The sequence below is a fragment of the Danio aesculapii genome, chromosome 24 (assembly GCF_903798145.1).
Source record: "Danio aesculapii chromosome 24, fDanAes4.1, whole genome shotgun sequence".
NCBI classification, from domain to species: Eukaryota; Metazoa; Chordata; class Actinopteri; order Cypriniformes; family Danionidae; genus Danio; species Danio aesculapii.
Window position 1 is genome coordinate 4,845,914 of NC_079458.1, and position 19,770 is coordinate 4,865,683.

Below are 19,770 nucleotides of genomic sequence, written 5' to 3' on the forward strand. Positions count from 1 at the left end.
CAACAGTACATATTTTGATCTCCCTTTTCTGACCCATTAACTTCAGGTGTTGGAGTCTCTTCTGATGTTATGATAAGTTGATTCAGGTGTGTTTGATTGGGGAGAGGTTGAAAATGTGTAGTGTTGGTGTGCCTTCAGGAACAGGGTTGGGAAACACTGGCCTAATTAACCGAGTTAAGCCATTAAATGTTATTTTAATCTAAATACTAGTATATGGAAAAATATCTAGTCAAATATTATGTACTGTCATCATGGCAAAGATAAAAGAATCAGTTATTAGAAATGAGTAGGTCCACACGGGATCTGTGTGTGCAGAATTCCGCAGATTTTTAGCCCATCATTAATTCTGTTTATTTCCTTGAGTAAATGTGTGTAAATCTATATTTATTCAGTTTTTTAATTAATGACAGTAATATTATTGACTAATATGAAAATGTTCATCTGATTTGTGTACAATGCAGTTTGTATAGTAATATTCTCTGTCTTTTAGTAGAGATATTATATGAGAGACTTGCTTTGTTTACCAAATAAAGTGAATCTAATTGGATTTGCATTTCAAACATTAAATAAGTTAAGAAGACATTATTTTTTATTTCAGGTTTTATTAAGGTTTTAGTTATGATACTCCCAAAATAATTCAGCAGATTTTTACCAAAATTCTCAGCAGAAATAGCAAGAAACGTCCGCAGATTCCGTCTGGCCCTAGAAATGAGTTATTAAAACTATTATGTTTAGAAATCCTCTCTCCGTTTTGGTCAGAGTATTTTTGGTCTCCTCTTGGAGTCTCGGTTTCCAAGGTTTCTTTTTTTTACTGAAGGAATATTTCCTTTCCTTCTCAGCTAATGGCTGAAGAAACGAAGACAAATCCAGCACGAAAGAAATATTTGTATTGAAAAGATCAGTGAAGCGCAACTGAATTGAGTTCAAATAGAGTGAAATTTAGCTACATTCAGTGTCAAAAGCACTAATGAAGTTATCTGAGGTGATCTAAATGGAATCAAATTTATCTTAAATCTATACAGGGCAGCATAGTGGCTCAGTTAGCACTGTCGCCTCACAGCAAGAAGGTTGCTGGTTTGAGTCCCCGCTGGGTCAGTTGGCATTTCTGTGTGGAGTTTGCATGTTCTCCCCGTGTTGGCGTGGGTTTCCACCGTGTGCTCTGATTTCCCCCACAGTCCAAACACATGCGCTGTTGGTGAATTGAATAAACTATATTGGTGTATTGTATGAGTGTGTGTGTGTGAATGTGAGAGTGCATGGGTGTTTCCCAGTACTGGAAGGGCATCCGCTGTGTAAAACATATGCTGGATAAGTTGGTGGTTCATTCCGCTGTGGCGAACCCTGATTAATAAAGGACTAAGCCAAAGAAAAATGACTGAATAATGAATGAAATTTATATAATACATACAGATTTGATCAGAAACTGAACCAAAGTTAAAAAAAAAACACCAAAAAAGATGCTCTGCACACATCCATAGATTAAAAAAAATATTTGTCTTTCTTTTAATAACAACTGTAAGTAATTCTGCTTAACAAGGGTCTATTAAATTGATCAAAGGTAAAAGATTTCATGTTGAAAACTCTCTATTCATATTTTTTTGTTTTCCACTAAAATATGAAGCAGCACAACTGTTTTCAACATTATTATCGATAATAAGAAATATTTCTCAGCAGCTAGCTCTCTGCAACTCTCACATGGTCGCCCACTGAAGCTAAGCAGGGCTGCACCCGGTCAGTTCCGGGATTTAAGACACATGGGAAAGCTAGGTTGCTGCCGATGTCAGTGACACCAGCAGGGGGCGCTCAACCTGGGGTCTGTGTGGGTCCTAGTGCCCTAGTATAGTGAAGGGCACTCTACGCTGCTCAGTGAGCTCCATCTTTCGGAGGAGACATTAAATTGAGGTCCTGACTCTCTGCGGTCATTAAAAATCCCAGGATGTCCTTCAAAAAAAAAAAGAGTAGGGTTTAACCAAATTTGCCCACTGGCTTCTGTCCTCATCCCCATATCATAATCGGTTTTATCCCTCTGTTTCCTCTCCACCAATCAGCTGGTGTGTGGTGTGCAGTCTGGCACAATATGGCTGCCGTCACATCATCCAGGTGAATGCTGCTCACTGGTGGTGGATGAGGAGATTCCCGCCAAAAATGTGTAAAGAGTTTTGAGTGTCCAAAAAAAAGTGCTATATAAATGTAAGAAATTTATTATTACACAAAGTAATGATACTAGCAAAAATAAATGACATTTAAAAACACTAATATTTACATTTTAAAATAACAGCTTAATATTGGTTCCCTGAATTTGAATTAATATGTACGTGTTTTGAAAAAAATATATGAGTTTGTGTTAGTTTTATAAACTACAATTAACAGAATGTCTTCAAAATGTCAAGAATATTATCGTTTAAACATTTATTTGCTTAAAATGTTAATAGGTCAATATATAATGTTCTATATTTTTAATATTTGGGGAAAACGTTTATACTAAAATACTTCATTTAAATAGACCTACTGCCATATACATTAAAAAAACGCTGATATTGATGACATATTATCAGTAATTGTCTCATTTCACTCAAAACACACACCCATTAAATCACAAATAATTCAGATTAATTTTTTTCCAGCTGTATGTTGATATAACCTTTTTACATTAGTACATAGAGTCTTTATAAATGATAATATTTCACAATAATAATTTACAAACAGTATTTTATAATATAACAAAACAGGTGGCGACACGATGGCGCAGTGGTTAGCACTGTAGCCTCAGAGCAAGAAGGTCACTGGTTCGAGCCTCGGCTGGGTCAGTTGGCATTTCTGTGTGGAGTTTGCATGTTCTCCCAGTGTTGGCGTGGGTTTTCCCAAAAGTCAAACACATGCGCTATAGGTGAATTGGATGAACTAATTTGGCCGTAGTGTATGAGTGTGTGTGTGAATGAGAGTGTATGGGTGTTTCGCAGAACTGGGTTACAGTTGGAAGAGCATCTGCTGTGTAAAGCATGTGCTGGAATAGTTGGCGGCTCATTCCGCTGTGGTGACCCCTGATAAGGGACTAAGCCGAAGGAAAATGAATGGAGAAAACAGTATTTACAATCAGTTTTGACACACACACACACAAATATATATATCTAACACTCTTACTAACCCCAAACTCACGGGAATGCCGTTTAAATATGACATACAGATTTTAGTCGACATACAGACATAAATAAGAGTGATTTCCTCACATCAGCACACACACACACAACCAAGTGTGTTTAAGCAGTGCTTATGCCTAATGTACTACTACTACTACTGAGTCAACCTCTTAAAAACACACGCAGTCACACATACACAGTCACACACACTCCAATTTCCCATTCACCCCAGCTGTCCATCTCGGCCTAAAAAAAACGCACATGCACACACATGCACATCGACGCCCAGAGGATGCAGTAACCATAGCAACCTGCTGCTGCTTACCTGCTCTTGTATGAGCTGAAACAGAGAGCTTCTATCCATATACTGGGCCCTGGTGCACACACAGCCACCAAAAGAAGGACATAGGGGGAAACGGCACGCTGAGACACGTACACACACTCACACACGCACGCCGGCGGTCCGTCTGTGCGGCACGCCTCCCCAACGGGCAGAGAGAGACCCCTCGCACGCGCACTAGTGCATCCGCAGGATGCCCTCCAATAAGGCTCAGCCCGGGGTTCGATCCAGCTTAAAATCCAAAGTCCAGAGCAGAATCCATAGATCTCCTAAAATCCCCCCTCACTTTGCCCCTTTTATTAATTCTTCTCCCTCTCCACTTTATTTTGCCTTCCTCTCTAGTCGCCCGTTTTTCTAAATCTCTGCCTCTCTCTCTGTCCTCCACAAAGACTGTACTACCTGAATACCAATGAAGGAGGGGAAGGAGGCGGCGCTGGCTGGCCAATCAGAGGCCAGGGGGGTGTGTTCAAAGAGCTGCAGCTCTCCATCTACCCTGCAGGAGTCTTAAAGCGAGACTAAACACACAAACACACATTCACTGCAGTGCACACACACACACATATACACACACACACACACATATAGGGCGCAGGCGCATTAAGGATTCCTAAATCAGACATTAATCACACGCAGCAGATACTATGAGCTGTAATACACACTCATTCATGGCTTGTGTGTATGTTATAGTGCTGATCATGATGTATTAATTAATTGAGTCATGTGATTATTTTAGTTATTTATTTATGTATTAATCTTTAAAATGTCTTGAGTGTGTGAAGCGAATAGAATTAATATAGCTGATGGTTATGATGGCGGATATACTGATATGAAAACTGGCTGGTATTATCAAATCTGTGTATTATTTAAGGTCTGGATATAGCAGTGCTGAATTTTTTTTTTGTTTTTAGATATCTGGGTCATATTTTAGCACAGTTAATTTGATTTTAGATTGATTTAATCCAGAGTACACTGGTAAAACATAAGAAGTGTTTCGCATTTTGACATTAAGCCTGTGTGTGTTTGTGTATTGTATGAATAAAAGTGAAACAAAAGAATTGTCGACAGATTTCCACCCGAGGCGAAACAGTCTGTGTGCATTTTTTTTTTAGACACAAGACCGTGTGATAATATGCTCTAATTGTTGATGATTTTAAAGCTGATACAATAATTTATTATTATTATTTCTGAATAGAACAAAATAATAGAATCTTATTTTTACAAAATTATTCATATTTTCTGTAGCTTTTTTTTATATAAATGAATTTTACTGCTCAAAGTAGATAAAATAGATTAAAAATAGATTAAATAAATGCTGCACTTACCCAAAATGTAGTGTAAAATAACTATTATTATATTTATAACAATAATAATAATAATTAATCTATCATTATTATTATTCATTTATTAATTTACTTTTCGCTGAGTCCTTTGATTAATCTGGGGTCACCACAGTGGAATGAACCGCCAACTTATCCAGCATACATTTTTAAGCAGCGGATGCCCTTCCAGCCGCAACCATTCACTGGGAAACATTCACACACATACACAATGACCAATTTTACAATACCCAATTCACCTATACCACAGTCTTTGGACTGTGGGGGAAACTGGAGCACCCAGAGGAAACCCACGCGAACGCAGGGAGAACATGCAAACTCTACACAGAAATGCCAACTGACCCAGCCGAGGCTCGAACCAGCAACTCGAACAAGCGACCTTCTTGCTGTGAGGTGAATGTGCTACCCTCTGTGCCACCGCGTTGCATTGTTATTATTATTATATTTTTAATTCTTATAATCTAATATAATAATCGGGACAGACTATAATTGATGTTATGAAAAATAGATTTAAAATAAATGTTATACTTACCCAACATGTACTGTAAAATAACTATTTATATATTATATTTATAAAAATAAATACTAATTACTAAATCTATTATTAATATTACTCATTTATTCATTTTCCTCCGGCTTAGTCCCTTTATTAATCAGGGGTCGCCACAGCAGAATAAACCGCCAACTTATCCAGCATATGTTTTACAAAGTGGATGCCCTTCCAGCTGCAACTAGAAAACACCCATACACACTCACATTCATACACACACACACACACACACACACACACACACACACACACAACGGACAATTTAGCTTTTTCAATTCCCCTATAGCGCATGTGTATGGACTGTGGGGGAAACCAGAGCACCCAGAGGAAACCCACGCCAACACGGGGAGAACATGCAAACTCCACACAGAAATGCTAATGAACCCAGCCGGGTCTCGAACCAGCGACCTTCTTGCTGTGAGGCGACAGTGCTAACCACTAAATCACCGTGTCACCCATTTTTATCATTATATTTGATGTTATAAAATATAATAAATATATTTCATAAAGTTTAGTAACATATGATAAATATCTTAAGTTTCTACAAAGGTTTATTTCTGCCATAAAGATGAATTTTAGTTGTATTGACTTAATCCATTATGAATAAAACAAAGGTATTTAGATACTATTTTTCCACATGCTACTTCCCAAAACATATACAAATACATCTTTAAAAAAAAATTATAATATATATATATATATATATATATATATATATATATATATATATATATATATATATATATATATATATATATATATCTATATATATAGATATGACAGTAAATAATATTTGACTAGATATTCTTCAAGACACTTCTTTACAGCTTAAAGTGACATTTAAAGGCTTAACTAGGTTAATTAGGTTAACTAGGCAGGTTAGGGGAATTAGGCAAGTTATTGTATAACGATGGTTTGTTCTGTAGACTATAGAAAATATATAGCTTAAAGGGGCTAATAATTTTGACCTTAAATTGGATTTAAACAAATTTAAAACTGCTTTTATTCTAGCCAAAATAAAACAAATAAGACTTTCTCCAGAAGAAAAAAATATTATCAGATAAACTGTGAAAATTTCTTTGCTCTGTTAAACATCATTTGGGAAATATTTGAAAAAGAAAAATTCACCGGGGGCTAATAATTCACTTCAACTGTATTTATATTCTTTTTTTTTCTGTAAACGCCTCTATAACATTAATGGAGTGTGGACAAAACACAGAGATCAAAATTTATACCTTGTGTTTATTCAGATCTCTAATAAGCAAACGCAGTGTTGACAGCCTTAACAAACACCACCAACAGTTCTGACAGATTTTAACCTGAAGCTAAACGGACTGTGCAGATTTCCATCTTAGGCAGAAACGTGTATGATAATGTGCTCTAATTATTTCAGAGTTCATGTGCACATACAAACACAAGTTCACAAACTATTTCTTCTCTTCTACAATAAACAAACCAGAATTTTGATTTAAAGCCGACCATGATCATTACAGGGCCAGACAGATTCTGCTGACATTTTTTGGCCTTTTCTGCGCAGAATTTTGTAAAAAGAAAAAAATAATCTGCAGAATGACTTTTGAAGTATTGTAGCTAAAATCTTAAAACATTAAATAAAAAATAATAACTTTTATTTATGTTTTACACTACAAATCCAATTATATTCACTTGTCTGATAAACAAAGAAAGTCTCTCATGTAATACATCAGTAACCCACTGGTCCTACTGCACCCAACCCCGTCTGAGATCGGATCGAACCGGCGATTCTTTGTATGGGAGTCGGTAGCTCTAACAAGGAGGCTAAAGACCATGGCCTCTAGCTGCTGATGCTAGAGCACCTTTTGAGGTCAGAGGAGTGAGATTTACCTGTATAACACTTCGCTAGCTGGCCACCATTACCCTCATCCACCTAAACCTCACTCTCATCCCGAACGAGCCCCCAAGTGTAATCCACCGGTCCTTCTGGACCCAACCCAACCTCTTTGCATGGGAGTCGGTTGCTCTAGCTGCTTGCACTTTCAGCAGTCACACTTTATTTATTTATTGATTTATTTGACCATAGCCTCACTCTTTTTATTCACTATTTTGCCGCAGCCCCATGAGCAAAATGCAGCCTGCAGGTCATTCGACCCCAAACAGCGGCACCTTGGTGAAAATAAGAATTTGACTAGTTAATATTAATGAATATTACACCTGCTCAATAAAAATTAGATGATTCACTGCATTAATAAATCTGACATAACTTACATAACAAACTACCATTACAGTGCCATTGTGGTCCCGTGGTCAGCACGTTGCGTTTCGAAGCCACCAACCCGTGTTTGAACCTCACCTGAATATTTTGTATTTTTTAGTGTTAAGACATATAATACTGTTTGGGTTACTTATGTAGGTGTAAATATTTTATTTTTATTTTTTGTGCGATCACCATTAAAAAGGACTGGATATCCACAAATAAATTTGCACAGAATATATATTCAGATATTGCAGGAAAGGACATTGTGATGTTTTAAAGAATAGTGTTGGAGATTTAGCTACGCTTTAATGTTCTCATATTTATGAAAAACATTTGAAGTTCTAAAGCAGCTGTGTCCTTGAAAAAGACGTGATCGTGTCATTAGAAACTCAATTGGAAATGACCTTATTTTAATATAGTCAGTCGTGAACTGAGGTGGGCCGGTCTAAGGCTTAAAACTCCTGGGCTGAAAAGGGGTCCCTCTCCGGCCCTGAACAAGGAGGTTTACATGCATAGCACTTCGCTAGCTGGGCTCTGTTAACAACTAAAAACAATTACAAACTGTATGAATGTATAATTAAATAAAATAAACATCTAAATATTAGTCAATAAAAGTACTGAAATTAATATAAAAACTGAATAAATATACAGATGAGGGCAAAATCATTAGCCCTCCTGTGAAATATTTATTCTTTTTCAAATATTTCTCAAATGTTTAACAGCAAGGAATTTTTCATAGTATTTCCTTTAATATTTTTCTTCTGGAGAAAGTCTTTTTTTAATTTCAGCAAGAATAAAAGCTGTTTTTAGCTAATATTATTAGAAATATATATTTTTTGATCGTCTACAGAACAAACCATCGTTATACAATGGCTTGGCTAATTAAGCTAACCTGCTTAATTAACTTAGTTAAGCCTTTAAATGTCACTTTAAGCTGAATACTAGTATCTTGAAAAATATCAAGTCAAATATTATTTACTGTCATCATGGCAAAGATAAAATAAATCAGTTATTAGACATGAGTTATTAAAATTATGTGTAGAAATGTGTTGAAAAAATCTCTCCATTAAACAGAAATTGTGGAATAAAATATAAAAAAATCTAAAATTTAACATCAACGGTATATTTACACACATTTACATAAATAAACCGATTCGACGATGGACTAAAATAAAATCTGCAGATTTTTGTGAGCACAGATTCCATGTGGGTCTAAACTAATGACTGCATGATACAGTAATTTACAGCAAAACCCTGGGTGTTAAATCTCCAGGCTGGATCAATGAGTGTTGATCAGCCACAGCAAGTCCTCAGACGGACGTTTGTGGCTCAGGACATTCACTCTTATTGATATCGGTGTGCCGTTCATCCATCACTGACCTCCTGCTTATGAACTCAATGACCTTTCTGCACTCGCTATCAGGCAATACTGAGCAGAAAACACACTGAATGCGCCACTAACCATCAATCAGTGTTATTATTGTGTTATGAGTATAGAGTGTGCGATCAGGTGTGGAATTAAAGTACATCAGTAAATAGTACCAGACATCAGTATAATGCATTTATGTGCGTATACTGTAGGATGAGACGTCCTATTTTGGTTTCAGAATCACATTAAATCAACAAAAGTGATTTTATATATGTTTTTCTTAATAGTATATATATAGTTAAAGTCGGAATTATGAGTCCTCCTGAATTATTATCCCCCCTGTTTATTTTTTTCCACAATCTCTGTTTAACGGAGAGAAGATTTCTTTAACACATTTCTAATCATAATAGTTTTAATAACTCATTTCTAATAACTAATTTATTTTATCTTTGCCATGATGACAGTAAATAATATTTGACTAGATATTTTTCAAGACACTTCTATACAGCTTAAAGTGATATTTAAAGGATTAACTAGATTAATTAGGCAGGTTAGGGTAATTAGGCAAGTTATTGTATAACGACGGTTTGTTCTGTAGACGATCGAAAAGAAATATTGCTTGAGGGGGCTAATAATTTTGAACTTAAAATGGTTTTAAAAAACTAAAAACTGCTTTTATTCTAGCCGAAATAAAACAAATAAGACTTTCTCAAGAAGAAAAAATATTATCAGACATACAGTGAAAAATCCCTTGCTCTGGTAAACATCATTTGGGAAATATATGAAAATGAAAATTCACAGGAGGGTTAATAATTTTGACTTCAACTGTGTATTTATTCAGTTTTATGTTCGTTCATTCATTCTTTTCAGCTTAGTCCCTTTATTCATCAGGGGTCGCCACAGCGGAATGAACCGCCAACTTATCCAGCATCTGTTTTACGCAGCGGATGCCCTTCCAGCCGCAACCCATCTCTGGGAAATTCAGTTTTATGTTAATTTCAGTCATTTTTTTATCTAATATGCAAATGTTTATATTATTTGTTCATACATTAATACAGCTTGTAATTGTTTTTTGATATATTATATGAGAGACTTGCTTAGTTTATCAAACAAGTGAATTTGCAGTGTAAAATAAGTCATTCTTCATTATGTAATGTTTAAAGATTTTAGTTACAATACTTCTGAAATCATATATAAACACACTGTGGTTCGCAGTCGTCCCAAAGCTTTAAAAAAAACTTCATAACATCCCAACTTTCATTAGTTTTTGAATCTCTTTCTTATTTAAGTGATTTCTTAAGTGATTGCAAACAGGTGTGGCAGTAATCAGACCTGGGTGTGGCTAAAGAGATTGAACTCAGGTGTGATAAACTGTTTTAAAATGGGGGGGGGATACTTTTTCACACAGGGCTGGTTTAGTATCTTCATTCATTCTTTTTCTTTTCGGCTTAATCCCTTTATTAATCAGGGGTTGCCACAGCTGAATAATCTGCCAACTTATCCAGTATATGTTTTACACAGCGGACACCCTTCCAGCTGCAACCCATCACTGGGAAACACCCATACACTGTCATTCACACACATACACTACGGCCCATTTAACTTATCCTATTCACCTATAGAGCATGTGTTTGGACTGTAGGGGGAAATCAGAGCACCCAGAGGAAACTATACACCGACACAGGGAGAACATGCAAACTCCACATACAAATGCCAACTGACCCAGCTGGGGCTTGAACCAGTGACCTGAACTAATAATATTGATCAGTTTTTACAGTTTTTAAACCTGTATATTTTGTCTTCCAGCCAAACTAAAAGAAATGAGACTTTCTTCAGAAGAGAAATAGGTAACACTTTATTTTGATGGTGCATTTGAGTATTAGTAGACTGTCTGCTTAATATCTGTTGATACTGCTGCTAAACAGACATTTAACTGACTATAAAAAAACTTTGCAAGTACATGTCAACTTACACTAACCCCAACCTAACAGTCTATTTATAATCTAATGAGAATTAGTTGACATGTAGATGCAATGTAACATAAATTCAACAAACTGACCATCAAAATAAAGTGTGACCGAGATATTTATGCAAAAATGAAACAACATACTTAAACTGATCTCATGAAAATATTAACAAGTATTAGAAATCACAATAATTGATTGAATTTGAAGTAATTAAAAATATATGTAATGTAATTTTGTAAAAGAAGATGTCTATATTATTTGCTTAAAATGTCTATATTATTTGCTTAAAGAAAAAAATATCATTTTTATTAAACGGACCATATTCTAATGTACCCGAAAAACATAAGTGCCATTACAACTTTATTTTCTTGCATAAAAGTGAAGTAGAAGTGAACTAATTAAAGCCAATCGAGCCAATTAGAGAAGAAAAAAAACACGTTTAAGACATATTTAATATCCTATATAAGAATTAATGCCCGATTTGCTCAGAACAGATCAGTGCTGCTCTCTGCTGGTGAAGCACATGCATGTCATTCTGTAAACATTCACAGACAAAGACATTCCACACTTGCGTGCATACATTTCTCTTATTCAGCACTTTAAATGCATGTAAAGTGATTGAATCAAACTTTTAAACTTGTTTATCATATACATTTGCTGGAGGTTGTTTATCTATTAATAACTCATTTCTGATTTTGAACAAACCTGTAATGACAAGTTTTGTATTTAATGTGCATTTCCATGACATTTAATGCAGTAATATCAAGCAGAAGACTATTTATAATATTATGAAGAAGAAAAAATAATCAAAGATGTAAATTAGATATGCTGGATATATATTGTATTGAACGGATAGCACACATCAGAGTCATAAGGCTGTTATAAATCTGACGTCATGTGTGTGTGAGGGTATATACATGTGCTGTCAAACAACTAATTGCGAATAATCGCATGCACATTAAAAGTTTGTACATACATAATGTATATGTACTTGCTGTTTATAAACACTGTTTACATATAAATAAGTAATACATAAAATACAAAACCTTAATATTTACATATATATTTATATAGGCTGCAATTGACTGCAAAGGATTTGCAACCAAGTATTAAAGAAAAATAAAAGTTTTATTAATGATTATTATTCTGTCCCATTCCTTTTGGTCCCATAACAAGTAGGAGGGACACAAACTGTTGTAATTCCTACACCGTTCACCTGATTTGGATGTAGATACTCTCTGACAGTCTGCAGTTCAAGCACATCTTGTTTGTTTCATTTCAAATCCTTTGTGTTTGTATAAAGAGCCAAAAATGTTAGAATTGTGTCGATGTCTTAAAATTTATGGACCCGATTGTATATATAATGTGTATTAGATAGAAATATTAAATTTATGAATAAACATTTTCTCAAAAACCTTTTATATACATGTATATAACACATAATAAAATATATATATATACATAAAGACTTGTTCATAACATTTTTGGAGAAAGTTTGATATATAAACAATTTCTACTTTGAATTAAATTTTAGTGGGTGTCTTCGATAAATCATGAAACAAATCTATGGTTGCCATTCATTTTTGTGCAGAAAAAAAACTAAAAGTAACAGATTCTAATGTACAAAAAGTTGTATTGCATGCTGTTTTGATAACTGAACACACTTATTTCTCTTTTTACAGCATGTGCAAGCATTTTCTATAGTTATTTTCAGTACTTATAGAATTACATAAACATTCACTACTGTATACGTATATAATATGAATGCTACTTACAGACTCCATCGTTGTTGAACTTGATCTGCCATTTCACTTATTCACAATTCACAGCAGCAGTCTACAATGGAAAAAAAAAACATACATTACTTTCTATTTTTAGAAATAGCCTATAGTTTATTTATTATCTCTATTTTCATGCAATAATGTTAAAACAATGCACTATTATGTGCCTTATTACAGAATCAGTCAGTAAATAATATACCTCATGATGAATTTTAAGAATACGCTAAATGTTGTAATATATTTCTCTATGCAAAAGTGTTGTGTTTTGCACTATAATTTCTTGTCATCTATTAATACATCCATCAATATCCAACTCAAACATCTGCAGACTACTTGTCACAGAAAACAGAAGCATATATTATTAGTGACTGCAACACTTTATAATGAAACACACACACACACGCACACAGAAAGAGAGAGAGAGAGAGAGAGAGAGAGAGAGAGAGAGAGAGAGAGAGAGAGAGAGAGAGAGAGAGAGAGAGAGAGAGAGAGAGAGAGAGAGAGAGAGAGAGAGACAGGTGACGTGTAAAACAGTGAGTCTTCACAGAAGGTGTGTGAAGTGTGTGTAAGCTATTACTGTATGGTGACACATTGTGTTAAAATCCAAAGTGACACAAAAGACGCCTAAAAGACAACCTTCAAGTGTCCACAAATGTTAAATTAACACTATTGTAAAAGCATAAATGAGTAGGTTGGCATACCTGTGTTATTCCTTACAGAAACTACAGTGCGCCGGAGTTAAAACTGTCACGGGCTTATTAAACGTCAACTTCAGCACAAAGTTGAATAAAAAATGTTATTAATAAAGTTTATCAACTTCAGGTTGGTGACAGATATCCAGTAGGCTAATTAAAAGTTCTGTGAAGGGGATTTCAGTTATGTGAACAGAAAACCCTTAAAGTGAAGAGATTCAAAATGGCGTTCTGACTGAAACACTATCATGCCTGAAAATGTGAATAACAGGAGAACCCGGAGCGATGGAAATATAACTGTACAATAGCAGGTTCAAATAAATTGATGACTTTATAAGTGAACGACGCAGAAATGAGGGAAAACAAGCCGACGGGATACGCGTTTCCCAGCCAACGGAGAGATAACAAAAGAATGCGCGAGCGCTGAAAGCATCAGCCCAGTTTGCTCAGTCCTAATATGTCAATCGTATATATAACCCCTAAACCACTGGCTATGCAAACACAGATCAATATGTATAACCTGACCATGGTACCGGTGGGTTCTGGTCGGTTAAGCTGGTCTTTGGGTCGCTGGCAACTTTCCTAGAGCCGAGCTCCTCTCTCAGAATACTCAGCATAGGAGCTGCTGCTTTATATACTAATACCTTTAACTCGTGCAGATCTATGGCTCATAAATTAAACCAACACCTCTTGAAATGTGTGAATATGACCCACTATGTGGGAGCCACTTTATTTCGTGCACATGTAATTTATAGAAGGTTTAACAATAAATAATCGGAGAAACGTCACGAGGACTCTGTGGCCGGACTGTGTTAGTTCGTCAACTATTTCAGCTTATTAAAAACGAAAACGACGTTTAATATGAATCAAACCCTCCCTGTCCCCTAGTGCGTTGATGAGGCTTTCGTAAACATTCAGTGTTTTCCATCTCGATTTCGTTGTTTTGGGCTAATTTTACGCGAATTCTGCAAAATACATCACCGCGCTCGCTGGTTTGAGCGGATTTTCGGGGAAAAAAAGTTGATGGATCGAGGAATTGAGGCTAAAGCGACAACCACACGGAAAGCCCAAAGCCTCCACTCTCGGACCGTGGCGTTAGAACGATCGGTACCGAACGAGCGTGGCTAAATTCGGCCTTAGATCGAGGAGGAAGAAACACAAACCAGCCCGCGCAGATTTCATGGAAGCCCGCTTGATCAGCTGCTGGCAGTTGGTGTTCTCAATCACGTCCGCGTGGAGGCTTCATATATAGTACGGGCGCACTTCGGCGAATAATATACACACACTTTGGGTTCTCCGTCCGGTTTATTATTGTTTGAATATTGTAATTCGCAAATAAACAAAGAACAAGCAGCGACGGTTATTTTATACGTTATTGCTTTTTTTTAGTCGGAGCAGTCCAAGAAATTCCTCTCAAGGAACTCGCCAAGAGTTTTTGACAGCTCAGTCCCGGTTTTTTTGTGTGAAATCTTCCAGGACTGACCATGGCTGAGACGGCAGCTACACCCTCGTCCAAGCCTAAGAGGGCGAAAAACACCAAGAAAGGGACGTCGCATCCCAAATACTCGGAGATGATCAAAGCGGCCATCGCCGCCGACCGGAGCCGCGGTGGCGCGTCGCGTCAGTCCATCCAGAAGTATATAAAGCACCACTATAAGGTGGGCGACAACGCGGACTCGCAGATCAAACTCGCCCTGAAGCGGCTGGTGGCCGGTGGGGACCTGCGCCACACCAAGGGCATCGGCGCGTCGGGCTCCTTCAAATTGGCCAAATCTGAGGACATCAAGAAGCCCGAGAAACCCAAACCCGCAGCCGCCAAAGCCAGAAAGCCAGTCAAAGCCGCTGCCAAACCCAAGAAAGCCCCCAAACCCAAGAAAGTGACAAAGTCCCCTGCGAAAACCAAGAAAGCTGCAGAGAAGAAAGTGAAGAAAGCAGCGGAGAAGAAGAAATCTCCTGTCAAAGCCAAGAAAGTTGTGAAGAAGGCAAAGGTGGCCAAACCTGCCAAGGCGAGCAAAGCCAAGAAGGTGAAAACGGCGAAGCCCAAACCCAAAACAGCGGCCAGGAAAACTGGCAAAAAGAAGTAAATTTGAACTTAAATCGGAACTCTTGTGTAAATACACTTTTTTGAAGCAATTCCTTTGGTATACTGTTATTTTTGTATGGTCTTTGTGCGCGGACTTCAACTCCACATTTCTACAGCCTGTTTCTCCAGTAACTTTTTTTTGTGAGCGCGCATTGTGATTCTGTCCAGAAGATCCCAGACATCGAAATGGCTGAACTGTTATTTATTTTTTATTCCTGGACTTTTTTTTTGTTTTCTTTAAAACATGAACTGTGTTGCACACTTTCATCATCATCATCTTTCAGACATGCTAATTAACTTTCCAATTAGACGTGTCTCTAGAAGATATATTCTTACTGTAGGCCTTTTCTGGGACTGTGAAGAACAACAATAAACTGTCCTTGTATGAAGAACGGTGCCCTTTGACGACGATGTACAGAATCGCCTTGTGACGTGGACTGTTGTAGTCTAGCTCCATTGCTGTCCATAATATAATACTGTCATTGTGCGTAACACACATTACTGTGCATCAATAAACTCCTCTTTTGCAAACTCAGCACTTTGTCCAGTGTTTTACTGCAGCACCATGGAGAGCACAGATCATATGGGTTTAAGCGGGTAGTTCTGTGACACTGAGAAGGGAAGCGGGTCTTTAGGGAGCGCAAACTCCAGCTCTGCGGAGAAACTGAAGCGCATCTTTGGTTGCGAGGGGCATTTTGACTCTCTGCTGCCCCGCAGAGACTCATGGAAGAACTGCAGCTGTCAGTGTCACGCGGGGTAAATGCAAATGCGCTTTTCACATGACTGGTAGTCAATAATTTGCGAATGTACCTAGAAATAAACTCGATGTAACATTATATAAATATAGAATAAATAAAAAAACACAAATACAATTATCTGATTTTATTTTTACTAATTTATTACATATCTCTCTTTATAAATTATAATAAAAAGAAAATATTGTTAGAAATACTTTATTCTTAAGACACACTTACACGCATATATCAATTTAAAATACTAAAATAAAAAAAAATACCAAAATTATGCAAAACAAAAAGGCAAAATTAAAACAAAAAAGGTAAAAAAAAATTTAAATATCGATGATAATGATTTATCTTTTAAAGCTATTTTTTAATCTTAAACTTAAATACATTTGCAATACTGTACCATGGTCAAACTCCAAAAAAGGGGATTTAAAAAAAAGTGAATATGAAATGCACACAATTTCCTTTTTTACTTTTTTAAACTACAAAAAAAAAAATTATTATTAATTATTATTATTATTATTATTAAATTTACAAAAATAATAAATAATAGTGTGAACAATGTGAAATGCAAATAACACTAGAGGTCTTATATAAAAACATGTTAATTAATTTTCTACTCAGTGTAATGTTTGGTTTAACAAAATATGTATGAAATCAAAAATGTTTTCATATGCATCCTCAGACGTTGCCCTCCGCACTGTACAGTAAATATACATTTTATCCAGACATTTTAGCACAAGTTGTTGTATTTGTCAAGCATCCAGACTCACCTCAAGCATCACTCATACGCTTCATGTATATTGCATAACACTCTTGAAATGTGATGCTGTATCCAGTCTGAAAAGTAAGGAGATACGTCTCTGTGTACAACAGGACCTGCTGCAATCTTCCTGGACCTGTCTGTCACATTCAATGGTTACAACACAAAACAAAACAAAAAACATTTCACCAATACACAATCAGCCAATCAGCTGCCTCTGCTGCATCATGGGATCAACTTTTTAAATATGTACTCAAGACATAAACTCCCAATTATAAACTCCCTCAGAATTTTAAGATTTACACTCTAAAACGCACAATAAAAAATAAAAACTGAATTAAGATTTACATTTTGACCTGTAATATATAAACTGATAATTAAAAAATATTAATTGCATTAATAGTAACTCACAATTGTAAATAAACTTGAAATTTGAATATTTATACTTCTAACTGCAAGACTTAAAGAAATCTGGACTTTACTAGAACTATGTTAAGCTGCTTTGAAATAATCTACATTGTGAAAAGCGCTATATAAATAAACATGAGTTGAATTGAACAAACTTTAAATTAAGTAAATTAGCATGTACATTCTGAACTGCAAGATAAACCTGCATTTTTTTAAGTACATTTGAATTGTAAAGATTTAAATGCTAATTTAAATAAATTTGCCATTTAAAATGTAATTAAATTAGCATATAAATGGCAAATTCTAAGTAAATTAGGGTTTTTTAAAATTACATTTCGAACTCAAAAAAAAGGAAAAAAAAGAAAAAAAAAATTATTTTTTACATAAACACAAAATCAAGCTGCAAGACAAACTAACAATTTTAAATAAATCTGGAATTTAAATATTCTTAACTACAGTATAAGGTTTTTTAAATTTACATTCTGAACTGTGAGATATAAAGTCACAATTTTAAATAAACTGAATTTTGAGATTTACGTTCAGAATCACAAGATATTAAAAAGCAAAGCACAATTTTTAATAAACACAGAATTACATTTTAGAACGGCAAGATATAAACTCGTAATTGAAAAAAAATAAACATACGCAAACTGCAAGATATGAACTCTTAAATTTTCAAATTAACTCAGATTGTTAAAATTCAAGTTTTTCCAAATTGGATGAAATAAACTCGAAAACTTAGAAATAAAAAAAATGTACATCCCAAATCACAGAATCTTAAGATTTACATACTGTAAAGCCCAATAAGTTAAGGTAACTCAAACTACTTGAGGAAACCGATTTGCAACAAACCATTTAAGTTCAAAAACTAATCCTAATGAGTACTGCGAACTTACTCCATTTGAGTAAAAGAAGCAATTTGAGCACAGTGAAACCCAATAAATGAAGAGAACTCAAACCAACCAGGTACTGTAAAACCCAATAAGTTAACCTCTTAGGGCTTGAGTGTCCACATACGTGGACAGCACATTTTAGCTCGTAAGTGGCTATTAAAAATACTTTGAATGTTTTAGATTTCGTTTCAGACATACAGTACAGAGTCATCCTGCTGTTTTCAAAAAAAATTCTGTTATATTTGCATTAAAAAATTCAAGAAAAAGTGTTTTATGTAAATTCGGACCACGAGTCCAAATATGGACATCATTTTTCTCTAAAAGTACATCATATCAAAAGGTGATTTATTCTAATTAGGTTCTAATAAGCCCAAATAGCAAAGAGACATAAAAAATGTATGTGAAAAAACATCTTGGGCCTTAAGAGGTCAACTCAAACCGTTTGAGGAAACCAATTGCTGCAAACCATCAGAGCTTAAAAAACTAATCTATATGAGTACTGTGAACTTACTCCATTTAAGTTGAAATAATGAGGTATTTAATTAACTCTTTACCTTCAACACGGAGTTCAAAACTCTTTTCAAATGAGTAGAATTAACTTTCAGTCAATTTAGTCAGCTAACTATAAACATTGCATTTGATAAAGTTGACTGTTGGGTTTTACAGTGTACCAAACGACAAGATATGAACTCAAAACTGTTCGATTTAAGCGCTAAACTCTGATATTTCACTGTTCAGATTTCTTCCTCAATTTAAGTTCATATCTCGCCATTCTAACTCAATTTTTGGCCGTTCTCATACTTTTTTTTCTTAAAAATCTGACAATCCTGCACTGAAAAAAAAAACATTTGCTGTTTGTTCAAACTACTTTTATTCAACTTTGTTTGATTGAGTGGTTTTTGATTTAGTACGATCTCATTAGTACAATTTAGAGTGATTTGCTCATCCCCCAATGATGTTTGGGTTTAGGGGAGAGGGGTACGGTGCCACGCCTCCTTTTTAAAATCTCATTCGTCTTTCGGATAAGACGTTAAACTGGGGTCTCCCCCTTGGGAAAATCCCATGGCACTTCTTGTAAAGAGTAGAGCTGTAACCCCGGTGTCCTTACTAAATTCCCTCTCGGGCCTTAACCATCATGGCCTCCCAATCATCCCCATCCGCCGAATTGGCTGTATTACTGTCTCTCCACTCCCCCTATAGCTGGTGTGTGGCGAGCGCACTAGCGCTGTTGTCCTATGGCTGCCGTCGCATCATCCAAGTGGATGCTGCACACTGGTGGTGGTGTGAAGAGACCCCCCTCATGATTGTGAAGCGCTTTGGGTGTATGGCCATACACGATAAATGCACTATATAATAAATACACATTACATTACATAAATTCGTACATTTTCGTATGACTGAACTTGACTGAATTGGTACAAATTAGCCACTAAACTGACCAAACGTAAAATACTTACGTTTCTAGTAAGACCAG

General features: G+C 35.7%; 2 protein-coding genes across 2 annotated transcripts in view; one reads left to right on the forward strand and one right to left on the reverse strand.

The window, feature by feature from the left end:
• The window catches only part of rhbdl1 (rhomboid, veinlet-like 1 (Drosophila)), a 53,538-nt gene extending 40,821 nt beyond the window's left edge, over positions 1 to 12,717 (reverse strand). Inside the window, exon 1 of the mRNA XM_056451240.1 lies at positions 12,709 to 12,717. Within this exon, the coding sequence (XP_056307215.1) occupies positions 12,709 to 12,717 (9 nt within the window). The remainder of the gene's footprint in view (positions 1 to 12,708) is intronic.
• Positions 12,718 to 14,670: 1,953 nt separating this feature from the next.
• On the forward strand, positions 14,671 to 16,024 carry LOC130218735 (histone H1.0-B). Its single transcript, XM_056450984.1, has one exon. It carries the CDS (start codon positions 14,891 to 14,893, stop codon positions 15,488 to 15,490), a length of 600 nt encoding a protein of 199 aa, XP_056306959.1. The 5' UTR covers positions 14,671 to 14,890; the 3' UTR covers positions 15,491 to 16,024.
• Positions 16,025 to 19,770: the final 3,746 nt, after the last annotated feature.

What these genes read in the sequence shown, in the direction of transcription:
- LOC130218735 (XM_056450984.1), top strand. Translation starts at nt 14,891, where the DNA reads ATGGCTGAGACGGCAGCTACACCCTCGTCCAAGCCTAAGAGGGCGAAA.